Source organism: Falco rusticolus, chromosome 3 (genome assembly GCF_015220075.1).
Source record: "Falco rusticolus isolate bFalRus1 chromosome 3, bFalRus1.pri, whole genome shotgun sequence".
Taxonomy (NCBI): Eukaryota; Metazoa; Chordata; class Aves; order Falconiformes; family Falconidae; genus Falco; species Falco rusticolus.
Genome location: NC_051189.1, coordinates 61,805,495 through 61,817,832, shown reverse-complemented (window position 1 = coordinate 61,817,832; position 12,338 = coordinate 61,805,495). Strand labels below are relative to the sequence as shown.

Below are 12,338 nucleotides of genomic sequence, written 5' to 3'. Positions count from 1 at the left end.
GCATACCTATTTTCGGTCTGTCAGTCTGTTCACTGACATACGACTAGAAAAACACAGAAATGGAAAATAAAACCATTTCAGAAAAACGAATGCAATTACTCCACTCCCCCTTAAAAATACTAAAGGAAAAAGGAGTCGAAGCTGTTAGATTAGTCAGGCTGATGTGGTGACACATGGGAAGGGTTTTACTAGTTTCTATTGTGCTTGAGGTTTTCTTGGTTTTGTTTTTTTAATCTTTAGAGAACTGTCACCTAGCTTGGTTTTGGCTGTGGAGTGAGAAAGAAGGAAAATCGGTAGTGAAATGATGTTCCCTTAATAAGAACCTCTTTTATTTGGTGCCTGGAGACCTAAGTCTTTAACTTGGCAATAGTGCCCTCTAGGGTGTGACAGGCAACTCCCACAATACTTTCGATTTTAGTTTGGTAGATGATTTCTGACGTGTGGGCACTGGCCCAGTTCCACACTGGAGCTTACTGCAAGCCTTTCCCCGTGCCCGGCGGGATGCCAGCTCCTTTCAGTGGCTGCGCCAGATGCTGCCTATGTAACGTTGCTGTTCCCGAAGTGAACGCTTCTCAGTTAAGTGCAGAATATTACTTACTTCTTATTTGACTTCACACTTCTTCATCCCTTCCTCCAGGATTGATGGAGTTTCATTTCTTATCACCTGCTCCCGTGACTGCAGTTTCTCTCCAAGGCGAAAGAGGCCTTGTCAATAAATAGCCCTCAATGCCAGTGAAAACAGGCAGGACTTTGCTACAGTCTCTTAGCAGGATTAGCAAAAAACTGGTCTGTCTTGCATACTAACGACGGTTTTGTGAACTGGCATCTCATCAGACAGAGGGATTTAGACCTGAGTAGGTGGGGAGGGGAAATGAACTTGGAAGAATGCCAAACACAGTCCTTTTGATACGCCACCCTACCAGTGCTACATGGAAGGGCAGGGCAGCTCAGTGGTTTTGGGTTGGGGGTCAGCCTTGCTGGTGTGCTTGCTGTAGTGAGCCGAGTTGGTTCTTTATCAGTGAGATGAAGCCAGTGTCCTGAGATGTACATATGGATGCCTTTGTAGTCTGATTTCTTTTTCAATTATTATTACTATTATTACCATTATTATTATTATTACCATTATTATTATTATTATTATCATTTTTTTTCTTGACCCAGAGGACCAAAGCTAATGGTTTCATTTATACACAGCATTTGCTTCTCTGCTTCCTATCTATTGTTCAGGTTCCTAGGATAACCAGTTTATTTCCAAGGATGACTTTCAGACCACTTTTTTCAACTATGCAAACAGCTTCTCTGCTCAGCTCTCATCCCATTGAAGCAGCCATGTGTGGGGTGGCAGGGGCTATGTACTATCTCTGTGAGAGAGCTTTTGCGAGCAGGTGGAAACCCACAAAGGTTTGCCTCTTTTTGCTGGCTTTGGAAATCACCTTCACCAGCATGTTCCCTCCTAGGGGAGCACTTCCTAAGCTGTGGCAAGAATTAAAGCTTAGACTGGGACATTGCACCTGATTGACATTGATTTCAATGTGTGTAGGGTATTTGTGTGTCTTCAATCACCTCACGGGGAAAAGAAATCAGTTCTGAAAGGACAGCAAACTAAAAATGCAACATCACAAGATTTTCAATGGGACAGACCTTAAATGTTACAGCACATGAAGATCCTGCAGCAAAAATCCAGCAAAACTATTGTAATCCTTGGACTATGTTGAAAAGAATAAGGTTTTATGTTTCTACCAAGTTACACTACGTAGAACGGAAGGGCATTTGCAATCTGTTTTACTTGAAAACCTATGTGTTGTTTCAGTCCTCAGCACGCTTACATATCAGAACTTGCAGAATAGCTAATAGCTAGTACCAGGGAAGACAAATCCACCGAAAACAAAAACTAATTCATTTACCCCTATGTAGAATTGAATATGAATAATTGATTTTTTTCCTGCTTTTTCTTGTCCCAAACGTTGAGTGAAAGCGTAAAACTTGTTGCAAGAGAGTTGATAGTTGAGATATCCAGCTGACTACTTAGAAATTATTAGTCTGCAAAATCAACAAGAATTTAGATTGCTTGACTAATTGTGAATTGCAGAATTTAGAGGCCATTCCAGCACTTGTTCATATTGCAATGTACTAGTGCAGCTCATTTGAACGCCTAGTGACATCCTTTAATGAGAAGTTTTACAAGGAATATATTAGTGTAAAAATGTGTTAGTCATAAGGACCTATTAGGTGTGCGTATGCTGCGAATGACCTACAAAGCACTTTATTTCACATTATGGATATGTAATTCTTACTATATGCTCTTCCTGCGTAAAAAAATTGCATGTATACACCTTAAGCTATTACGGTGTATACAAAATGATTGCACAAAGTGTTAAGCCAATTCTTATGAGGATCATGGAAACTTTTAAGTTCAAAATAGTATTTTTAAGTAAGATTTTTTTCCCTTTAAAAGTAAGAATACTGACTTGTCTTTAATATTAAAATAGTATTGAGTACAATTCCAGAGAATCAAGACTGTTCAAACCACATTTTGTCTTTAGTATGTTCTGTTGTATGTGAGTGTTGCAGAGCTGAAGTTCTCTCACTTGGAGCTGCCTAATTTGGGTGCAGATTATCGTTGGAAGTTTGAGCAATAATTCCAAAGCATCATTGTTTAATGAAGTTTAGCCAGTGCTTAGCATAATTTTAATTAATTTCAATGCCTTAGAGGTGGTGTAGAAACAAAAGATTTTCTTGTGTACTTATTTCTACTCCGAAAAGGAAGGAGGGGGGGAAATCAAGCTGTTTTCTGAAATCAGCATAATATTTATCTTTCATTTAATGTTGCATTAACATTTTGTTGTCCTTGTGTAACCTCTGGAATTAAAACATTAGCATTTAAACATGTGAACATTTTCTATGTTTCCCCTGTGCCTGCTAGCTATTTCTGTTTGCTGTAGTGATAATAATTTTCGATTGGTACAACAACAGGCCCACACTATTTCCCTAGTACCTGCTCTACACCTATAGCAGATCCGCAGACATTCTTCAAAGGAGCAGTATTCCCTGAAGTCATCGTTCTGTAAATTAAAGGAACGGGCATTCATGAGGGGGAAGGAAGAGCTTCAAGTAAGAAACGTATTTCTGAAGGACTTAAAGCTCTGATTGAGTACAAGCGTTCAGTCAGCCTCATTCACCTCAGACAGTTTCTCTCAGCCTCCCACGATGCAGAATCGAGGGGGTTTGCTGGCATTGTGTGCATCACACTTTCCCCCCCGCTTCCTCTCCCAGCTCACCCCAGCCTTCAGCCATGCCTTCTCCATAGCGAGGCAGTTGCTATGGGAAGAACCCAGAATGAAATGCTGATTGCTGCTAGTTAGCTGTAAAGTTGCTCATAAGGAACAGAAGTTATTTTGTCTTGGCTGTGCAGTTTTACACGTCAGAGCAAATTGCAGTCGCTTTTGATGTAGCTTGTTCTTTCCAGAAAGCTAGTGATTCTATACCCCAAAGATTTAGCTGGCAAATCTAACAAAGTTAACTCAATTCTAGTCTTTTGTGGGGTACCTTAAACAGAGTGAAGTTTCTTTGTGTTCCCTTTCTAGATAGGTAAGACAACAGTTTTTAAAAATGTGGTGGTTCCTAAATGCTAATGTTTGCCAGGTCTGCAACATAGAAGGATTTTCTTTTTAATCTAACGGAAAGACCGAACAGACCTCTGAGTTCATAGAAATGGAGCATTTCACTACTAATCCAATTCATCACTTCAATTTGTAAACGAGATCTCCAAACTGTCAGCCACGTCTTTGTATTTGCAGGAGAAATTTCCTTCACTTATTCAGAGAGCATTACATGTCATTGTCGTTACTGCACAGTAGCCCCTCTGGGCTGACTGAAAAGGTTCACTAAGCATAAAGCGATGGGAGTTCCCACAGAGGTTTCTGTCTTTCTGTTGGAAATGTATAATCAAGTACAGGGCTGGATTACAAATTGGGTTGGTGCTTTTTATTCTCTGGTACCCAATTCAGAAGTTCTCTACTCAATATTCTCCTAAATGCTGTAATACAGAGCAAGTGAAAAAATTTGTAAGTGGAAGGTTGTGTTGTTAGTCTCTATTTGAGCCTCTGCCATTAATAATGCAACATTGGGTAACCAGTTTGCCTGGTTTGTATTTGAAGTTTATTCTATAAAGCTTAAATTGCTGCTGTTACTTTCCTGGGGCAGAAAGGAGAACTTTTCTGCCTGAACTGATGTAACCTCTTGTAGTCTTGGTGGGATTCTGATCATGTAAGCACCAAGATGTGGTACCACTGAATAAAAATTTTTGCTAGAATGGGCTGCTAACAACTTTCCTTGGCCACTCTGGGCATCACAAAGTCTCAGAGAAACTGCGTGTCTTCAAACAGTATACTTAAAAGTAATGCCATCTGCCAAATTACCTTTCCCTTTCAAATTATAAGCCTGATGGTCAATCCGTTTGAAACAAATGTTCATAACAAAAGACAAATGGAGAGAAGGGTCAAGTGGTTTGAGGAGGGAGGATGAAGAAAACTGTCTTTGTTGTGAAGGCTGAACATCAGACAATTTAGATCACACTAACGCAGTCTCCTGACAGTTTGGAACTCATGTGATGCCCACGAATGAGCCAGTGCTATTCCAGTTTGAAGGGAGAAACCCTCCGTTTCTGGAGTTACTAACCAGGTGGCTGGTTGTCTAGGTTGAAATCTGGAAGAAGCCATTTGGCTTGGAAATAAAATGGGTTTTTTTGGCTTCCAGGAGGAGTTCTGTTACCCGGTGGAATGTCTGGCTCTGACGGTGGAAGAGGTCATGCACATCCGTCAGGTGCTGGTGAAGGCAGAGCTGGAAAAGTACCAGCAATATAAAGACGTCTACACTGCTCTCAAGAAAGGAAAGGTAGGACTGAGTCTGTGGAGGCTCCGAAGCTTACTGACAGGGTCCAGTCACACCAGCCTCCCATTTACACACTTGTTTCTTACCCTGTATTGGAGAGAAAGAGGAGATACCCGCCAAACATCCCCCTAAATGTGTAATGCGTGGGTCAGCTTCCTTGGATTATGTGCAGAAACATCAAAACTTTTCATGGGAATACCTTATTTGTTCAGATTGTCTATAAAAATGCAGTAGTGTTTGCAATTACCAGAGCGTATCTGTAAGTTTTGAACTCCGTTGACGGAAGCGATTTCTGTCCCCATGCCTTCTGCAGCATTGCTTAGCAGTTCTATTCCAGAAAATAGAATTACAGATAAGTGTACGAGCTACAAGTTTTTCATATGAATCCTTACTATCAAGCAAAGAGGGAATGAAAGCCTTCAGAGAAGTCAGACAACATGTGACCCCAGAAGGAGGTTTAATATTAGACAATCCGTTAACTAACGCATTTTTTTCTGTAAACTGCAGATTGGGAATTGGAATTTACCAGTAGAAGCAGTGTCATATTCTCCCACTTTTGACTTGTGTTTCTTGAACACCTCCAGCAAGTGTATTTTGACTTCACGGTGTATTTTACCTACAGGCCTACCTGTGTCTAGTATGCAGATTTAATATAAACATTTAATACACTGATAGGCGGAGGAATGAGAATCTTAAAATGTCATTCATTAGATTCGTCTCTTGGCTATTGTCTTGATATATAAAGCTTAGTAATGAGTTTTTATCAAATCTCAAAGTAAGTTGATGCTTTAATTAATTTACCCTGCTATTATAATCGTTCACTTTTATTTCTAACCAAATTTATGTAGCCTCACGTGAGTCTCTGGATCTCAGCATGTCATCTTTTGTTTCACTGCAAAACTTTTCATTGTTCAATGCCTTTCCTTCCTAGAAATATTCTTAAGCTGTGATCCCTATCTCCTTTGAATAAACTGAATACGCGGGATTTCTTATCTGGCTATAAAGCAGGTTTTCCTCAAGTAAGATTGCTATAATAGCTCTTTCCTGCACCTCCTCGAGTTTTCAAGAATGTAAGATTGGAAGAAAATAATCAAATGTTATCACAGGCAAAATCTTTTGTGTCCCAGACCTGGCCCAGGTGGTTAGGAACCATTTCCAGTCTGAATGTATTCATGGCTGAATTTGTGCCCATTTGTTCTTATGTTCTTCAGGTGTAACTGTTACCCTTCCTTACTGCTATTACTCTTATTTTCCTGTTTCTTTTTTGTGTAGCAATGATATAAACATCAGTGAAGGAGAAGTAAAAGAAGTTAATAAATAACTGACAATTATTTAATTTAGGTAAAAAAATAAAGGAGTGTTTATAAATATATGAATATACAGTTCTGGACCATTATTTTTAATGTCATTGTAGAAGTATGGACCCCAGGACTGGATGTAGTACTGCAGCTGTGCTCTCGCTGATAGCAGTTTGATAGATGAAGTCATTACTGTGTGGGACTTTGCCTAACATTGTGGACTCCTTTGTTCTTGTAGCTCTGCTTTTGCTGTCGAACAAGAAGGTTCTCTTTCTTTACCTGGTCTTACACTTGTCAGTTCTGTAAGAGGTAAATACTTAGTATCTGTTAATAAAGGGGTACCGTTTCAGAGGGGAAAATACTGATTTATACGTTAGAAACTCTCAGGTGTTTCCACTGCATACTGTTGATTGTTTCTATTTCTGTAACAGTTGATATTAAAAAAAATTATGCAAAACCAGTTCCTTCCTAAGTGACAGAATTGATTCCTTGGGCAGAAACTCTTGGCTTTAAGGTGAGAGGAATACTCATATGTTCTTTTGTGCTCATGGGAGAGTGAGGTGGAATTTACTCAGACTCCCCAGTCAACAGTTCCATAATCTCTGTTGTTGGGGAAAACATTTCAAGGCAATTTACCTTTTGGATTATGTTTGGAGTACTGATGGGGGGAGAAGGGAAAAGGAATCTTTTGCAGGCAAAATGAAAAATTTTAAGTTGAACAGTGAGACAGTAAGTCTGGAGATCTGTGGAATCACAGTTACTGTCTCACCAAAGGAGGTTTCTTTAGAGGAAAAACAGCTTTCTCCACCCCCCACACCCCCCCTCCTTTTTAATTTAGCTGTAGTTCTTGTTTAGCATTTCTCCTTGCTTTTAGCTTCATGCAGTGATTAAAGTTATTACGTTGAAGAAACTTGAAATATAAAAGTGTTTGTTTAAGGGGAGGATGGGGAGGATTCTCACTCCTGAAAACGTTTATCCCTTATTCTTGATTTAAATATTTTTCCTAATGAAATAATTTATGCCCTTGCTTTCTTACACAGGCCTGTATGCTCACAGTGTTGCAAAAAAGTAAGTAAGTAAACTTATGGTTAGATCAGCTAAAAAGCTGTAATGTTTGTCATGATACTTCATGTTCCTTCTGGTACTCTCAACAGATGCGGTTGCCATCAAAGCCATATTCTACTCTCCCCATCTTCTCACTGGGACCTTCAACCTTGCAAAGAGGAGAGAGCTTTATGAGGCCAGAGAAACCCTCTACCAGTCACCACCATTCATTGCGAAGCATGTCCAGGTGAGAAACACCCCTAGCTCACATGTGTCTATTTCAAATGCTTCCGAAGTGTTTCATATTGAGTTACCAATCATTAAGAAGATGCTGTCTACCTGTTTTGTAGTTGTCAATGTGTCTAATGCTTGTAGTAACTTTTCTGAGGCCTGAAAATCCATGTCTCTCCCACTTACTGCTTTGATTTACCAAAATAGAAATACCAACAGTGTGTCTCAAACCTTTTTCGCATTACAGGTGAAAAATAATATGAGTCAGCAATGGGATAACTGTATTTCCGTAGGACCTCTACAAAAATTTCCTTAGCTTGTCTTTTTCTGGTATGAATAGACTTTCCAGAGATAAATCTTGCAGGCCAGAATCACTCACTGAATGGGAATTCAATGACTTCTTGCAGAGATAGATCTTTTTTTTCCCCTAATTTTTCTAATTCTAATTTTCAATATTTTTTTCACTTTGGTATTGTCAAGTTACCTACTGATTCTATATCTTACACATAGATGGTTGTCAAAGCTAATGAAGAAATTAAATATAAAAAAAATGCTCCTTTTTGAGGGGATCTACTGTATAAACCCTCTGCATAAATAACTAGTGCTATGTTGCTGTGTCAATGAGCCAAACGCATTATTTATTTATAGTTATTAGTAAGGTTGGTTTTGCCAAGGTAAGTGTTACACACGCCCTCAGTTGGTGACCCTGCAATCTTGTCGAACCAGGCAGACGCTGTCCTCTCTGGTGCTAGGTCTCCCTAACATTTCTGGGGAAGGAGAAAGGAAGATTTAAATCAAGACCGTTCTGATGTGCTGCCTCCTGAAGGCGTCCCTTGATGCCCACTGCCATGCTGCTAAATAAGTGACAGGTCCTGCTCTTTTGCCTTTCAGGTTGACCTCAAGGTCCAAATCTGTGGATAAGTCACATGAAGAGTTTCCCAAAGAATTAATGGAGGACTGGAGCACGATGGAGGTGTGTGTGGACTGCAAGAAGTTTATTTCAGAAATCATCAATTCAAGCCGGCGCAGTCTGTCTCTGGCCAACAAGCGAGCCAGGTTAAAAAGGAAAACGCAGTCCTTCTACATGTCGTCACCGGGAACCTCTGAATACTGCCCCTCTGAAAGGACTATCAACGAGATCTGAGCCTTGTGCCTTTTTCTTTGCTTTTGTCTACATGAGGTCATCGTCCATGAGCAAGGTCACGGAAACTGGATTATCATTACGTTGCTTCATTTCACTTGACTGGCTTGAATTTGCATTAGATCACAGGATTTCCTACTCCAGTGGTTCCCAGAGACACAGAACGCTATGTTTAGTTCTGTGCAGAATGATATGCAACAGGTCAGCTGCTCGCACTGGAAGAAAATCAATAGTTTGAAATTGTTGCCTCTTTTGTGTGTGTGCATTGAAACTAGAAAGCCTTTTTCTTGCTTTCGATCTTTTTTTAACCATACTTTGAATCATTTTTCAGGAGATGAGCTGAAAACATATGTTTAAAGGAGAACCAAATCTAACAAAGTGTCAGTGTTAGCACAGTAGCAAACAGTAAGTCATATTGGCATTACCACCCTAGTAATGCTCATGTCCTAGTTAAAACAGCAAAAGGTCATACTGCACACCGGACACCCAGTGTGAACGACTGTGGTCAGAACCATCTTTCTTTGAACTGTTTCGGTTGCTCTGAGATCAGGGTTCGGCACGGGACCCCGCAGTGTCTGTGTCCTAGGGCAAAATACACGGCGAAGCTCTTCGCCCGTGTGTTTGGCCGTTCCCCTGAGCTGCTGTACTTTCGAAGCCTTAGTGTACTTCTAAGTGTCTCCTGAGCAGGTTTTAGTAGTTTACTTTCTATCTTGAATGTATCATGATGACTACTAGTAGCAGTGAATTTTAGTAGTAGACAGAGTTGTACAGTTTATGGGGAGGATGGGAAATAAGGGAGGCTTCTAATTTTAACTGAATACCTGTAAAGTTGTTCTTGTGGTTACTCAGAGAAAATGGTGGGTAAGGTGTACATTTGTATTATAATGGAGCACACAAATACTGCTATAGTTCTGTCTGACAGCATATCCACTGATAACCCCATTTTTTCTGGGGTTTATAACTTGGCTGTAAAAATTCGTGTTTCTGCTGAAATTTGGGACAGTGCTGTCTCAGATTGGGAGCAATCTCTCTTTTTTTTCTTTAATCTTTTTTCATTCTTTTTAACTTTTTAATTCACTCACGAAAGAGTGCTATACTAGTTGTTTAGAAGTTCCAACAATGTTAAAACGTTAACTGACATCTTATGCTTTTTTGCACTTTTTTTTATATTCAAAACACTTTTTTTTTTTTTTTTAAATTCAGGCATAGCCAGAGTTTACTCCGTAATTTGGGGCCAGATCATTTTGGTATTTAAAACCAAGCTAACATAGCCAAGTTATTAATACTTGAAAATCAACTACTGTAACTTTTTCATAATTTTTTAATACCCTGAGGCATATTTAATATCTATATAGCAGTGTATTATAGAATGACATAGCAGAAAAGTTTCAGATCTATTTATTAACATTTCTATACTTCAGATTAATGAGAGATACCTCAGAACTGCTCCAAAGTAGCTGGCACTGGATTTCTGTAACATGATTTTAAAGATGTATGAATCAAAACAGATTCTCCTGTCCAAATCTGGTGGATTGAAAAGCCCAGCAGAAGGCGGGCTGCCCCACCAGCCCTGGCACGGCGCGCTGGAGGCCGGCGCAGAGGCTGTGGGGCAGCAGGGCTGGGTGGGTTCCCCCCACAGCGGGCTGCCTCCTGCTGCCCAGGGGAACACGGCTTCCCCTTCAAAGGGTCTTTGCATGTTACACTGCAGCCTTTGGAGCAGCCACTCATATCATCTCTTTTCAGTTGATTTGAAAAGCACATGCAAAAGTCTCCTTAAACCTTTGCAGGGACTCATCCATCCTTATTTTTCTTTAAACGCCCCCTTGGAAAATGAGGATTTTTGCATATGCAGGGCTTACTGAAAATAATGGTTTGATTTTTTTCTGAACCAATGCAAACAGGAAAGCAGAGCTCAAGGCTAACTCCCCCTCGTAGCTGCCCCATGTAAGGTCAGGTGTCAAGGCCCTCTCCTCAGGGTACCTCTGGAAGAGTGTCCTGCATATTAAAGCATCTGGAGTACTGGCATGAGCTAGGGATGTAGGGGGTGAGCAGCACAGACAGGCTGATTGGAAAGGTCTGCTGCTGCTGCTGGAAGGGTCGCCTGATCTCCGTCACATCAGCACTTTTTCTTGTTTCTGTGCCAAAACCAGGCCATGTGCTTGCTGCACAGTGCGTCAGGAAAACCAGACCGATAGAAATGCAGGAAATCTCACTTTGCATCTCCCCTGTTGTTCTTACCATTTTCTCCTGGAAATGTCCCGGCCACGTTACAATCACCCTGTCTGTCCCCTGCTCGCAGCCCTCTTCCCTGGTATCCTCCAGCCACTGAGGTGCAGAGTATCGCACATTTATTTTCCCCTTTGAGAGGGATCTAGGACGTTGCAGAGCAGGCAGGATCAAGGACTAAATCCTGAGTGTGCAAAGGGAAATGAGCCCCTCACGGCACGCCTGTGCCCCCCCCCCCCCCGGCCTTGGCAGGGCCTGGGGTGGCCCCGGGGAAGTGGCGCAGCCTCATCATCCAGCCTGCGCCTTCCTGGGGTGCCCCGCAGCCCTTGGCTCGGGCGGGCTCTGCTGCGCAGGGCAGGGCGCAGACACCAAACAGCAACGTGGTGGTTGCACAAAACCGCCACGGTGATGTGATTGAGCTCCGTGTCGCTCGCCCAGAGCTGCCGTGGGACAGGGCCTGGATAACCTCCCTTTTTCCCTGGGAAAAACCCTCCGGGCTGCTGATGCACGCTGTGGCAGGCTCCACAAAATGTGGGGTGCAGAGGGCTGCTTCTCCCCTTCCCTCCCATCCCTTCCTCTCTGGCACAGTTGCCCCACATTATCCTGGCATTTCACTCCGCAAAAGAAGCAGCAGCGAGCTGGTCTGTCACGCAGCGCCTGAAGGAGCACAGCTCGCTGCTTGCCCAGCTCTCTGCAGAACGGGCTATTTTTAGCTCTCCATCTCGCTGCTTGCGCTAGCATCCCAAATCCACTGCAACCATTTGCCTGTGTCCCCGCAGTGCTGTCCTATTTATGGTCTGATCTTCACATTAGCGTCAGAGGATGAAATCAGAAGCTTGTAAATATGTGTAATATATTTATTAATATTTAGGAAGTCTCCATCAATCATGCAATGGGAATTGACTTTCCCACGACATTTTAAAAAGGAAATTAGTCTTATTTTATGTGTGTTGGCTATTCTCTTTATTAGAGTTAACGCTTTAAGCCCCCTAATACAGTTTGCACTCCATAGGCATTTTAGAGTGGATCGCTGCTGACGAGAACATGGGACTAGCACAGTGGGCTCCCTTCCATTAATTTTTACAATATTTTAATTTTTTTAATGTATTAATATGCCCGAGATCTGTTTAAATATAATGTAGGAGACCCAAGGAGTTAAAAATGCCACCGGCAGCATCGGTCTTGTGGTCTTGTATGTGAACCCGGTTGTGGAGAATTCAAACCCGGCTCTGCCTCACAGCGGCAGCTCTCAGACCTGACCTTCCAAATGGCCACAGCGACAACAGTGCTTTGGGCGTTTGTGGTTTTTAACCTTTCCCCGTTACTTCCTTTATACAGGGAGAGGTGTCACCTGGCAAAAATAAAATGCCTTTCCATTATAGCCCTTGTCTGTGTTAATTATTCATGTGGAAGATGATTTAAGGTTTTGTCTCCTTTTCTTTTTCGTGCTTTTATACTTTTGTGAGATCAGTCAGAAATTTCTTTGGGCAAAGAATTGTTAATGAAAA

The 12,338-nt window shown here is 41.5% G+C and overlaps 1 protein-coding gene across 1 annotated transcript in view; it reads left to right on the top strand.

Moving 5' to 3' along the window:
- The window catches only part of SPIRE1 (spire type actin nucleation factor 1), a 133,996-nt gene extending 125,380 nt beyond the window's left edge, over positions 1-8,616 (top strand). Inside the window, 5 exon segments of the mRNA XM_037379579.1 lie at positions 4,756-4,893; positions 6,427-6,497; positions 7,229-7,256; positions 7,343-7,479; positions 8,355-8,616. Of these exon segments, the coding sequence (XP_037235476.1) occupies positions 4,756-4,893; positions 6,427-6,497; positions 7,229-7,256; positions 7,343-7,479; positions 8,355-8,607 (627 nt within the window). The 3' untranslated portion in view covers positions 8,608-8,616.
- The last annotated feature ends 3,722 nt before the right edge of the window (positions 8,617-12,338 follow it).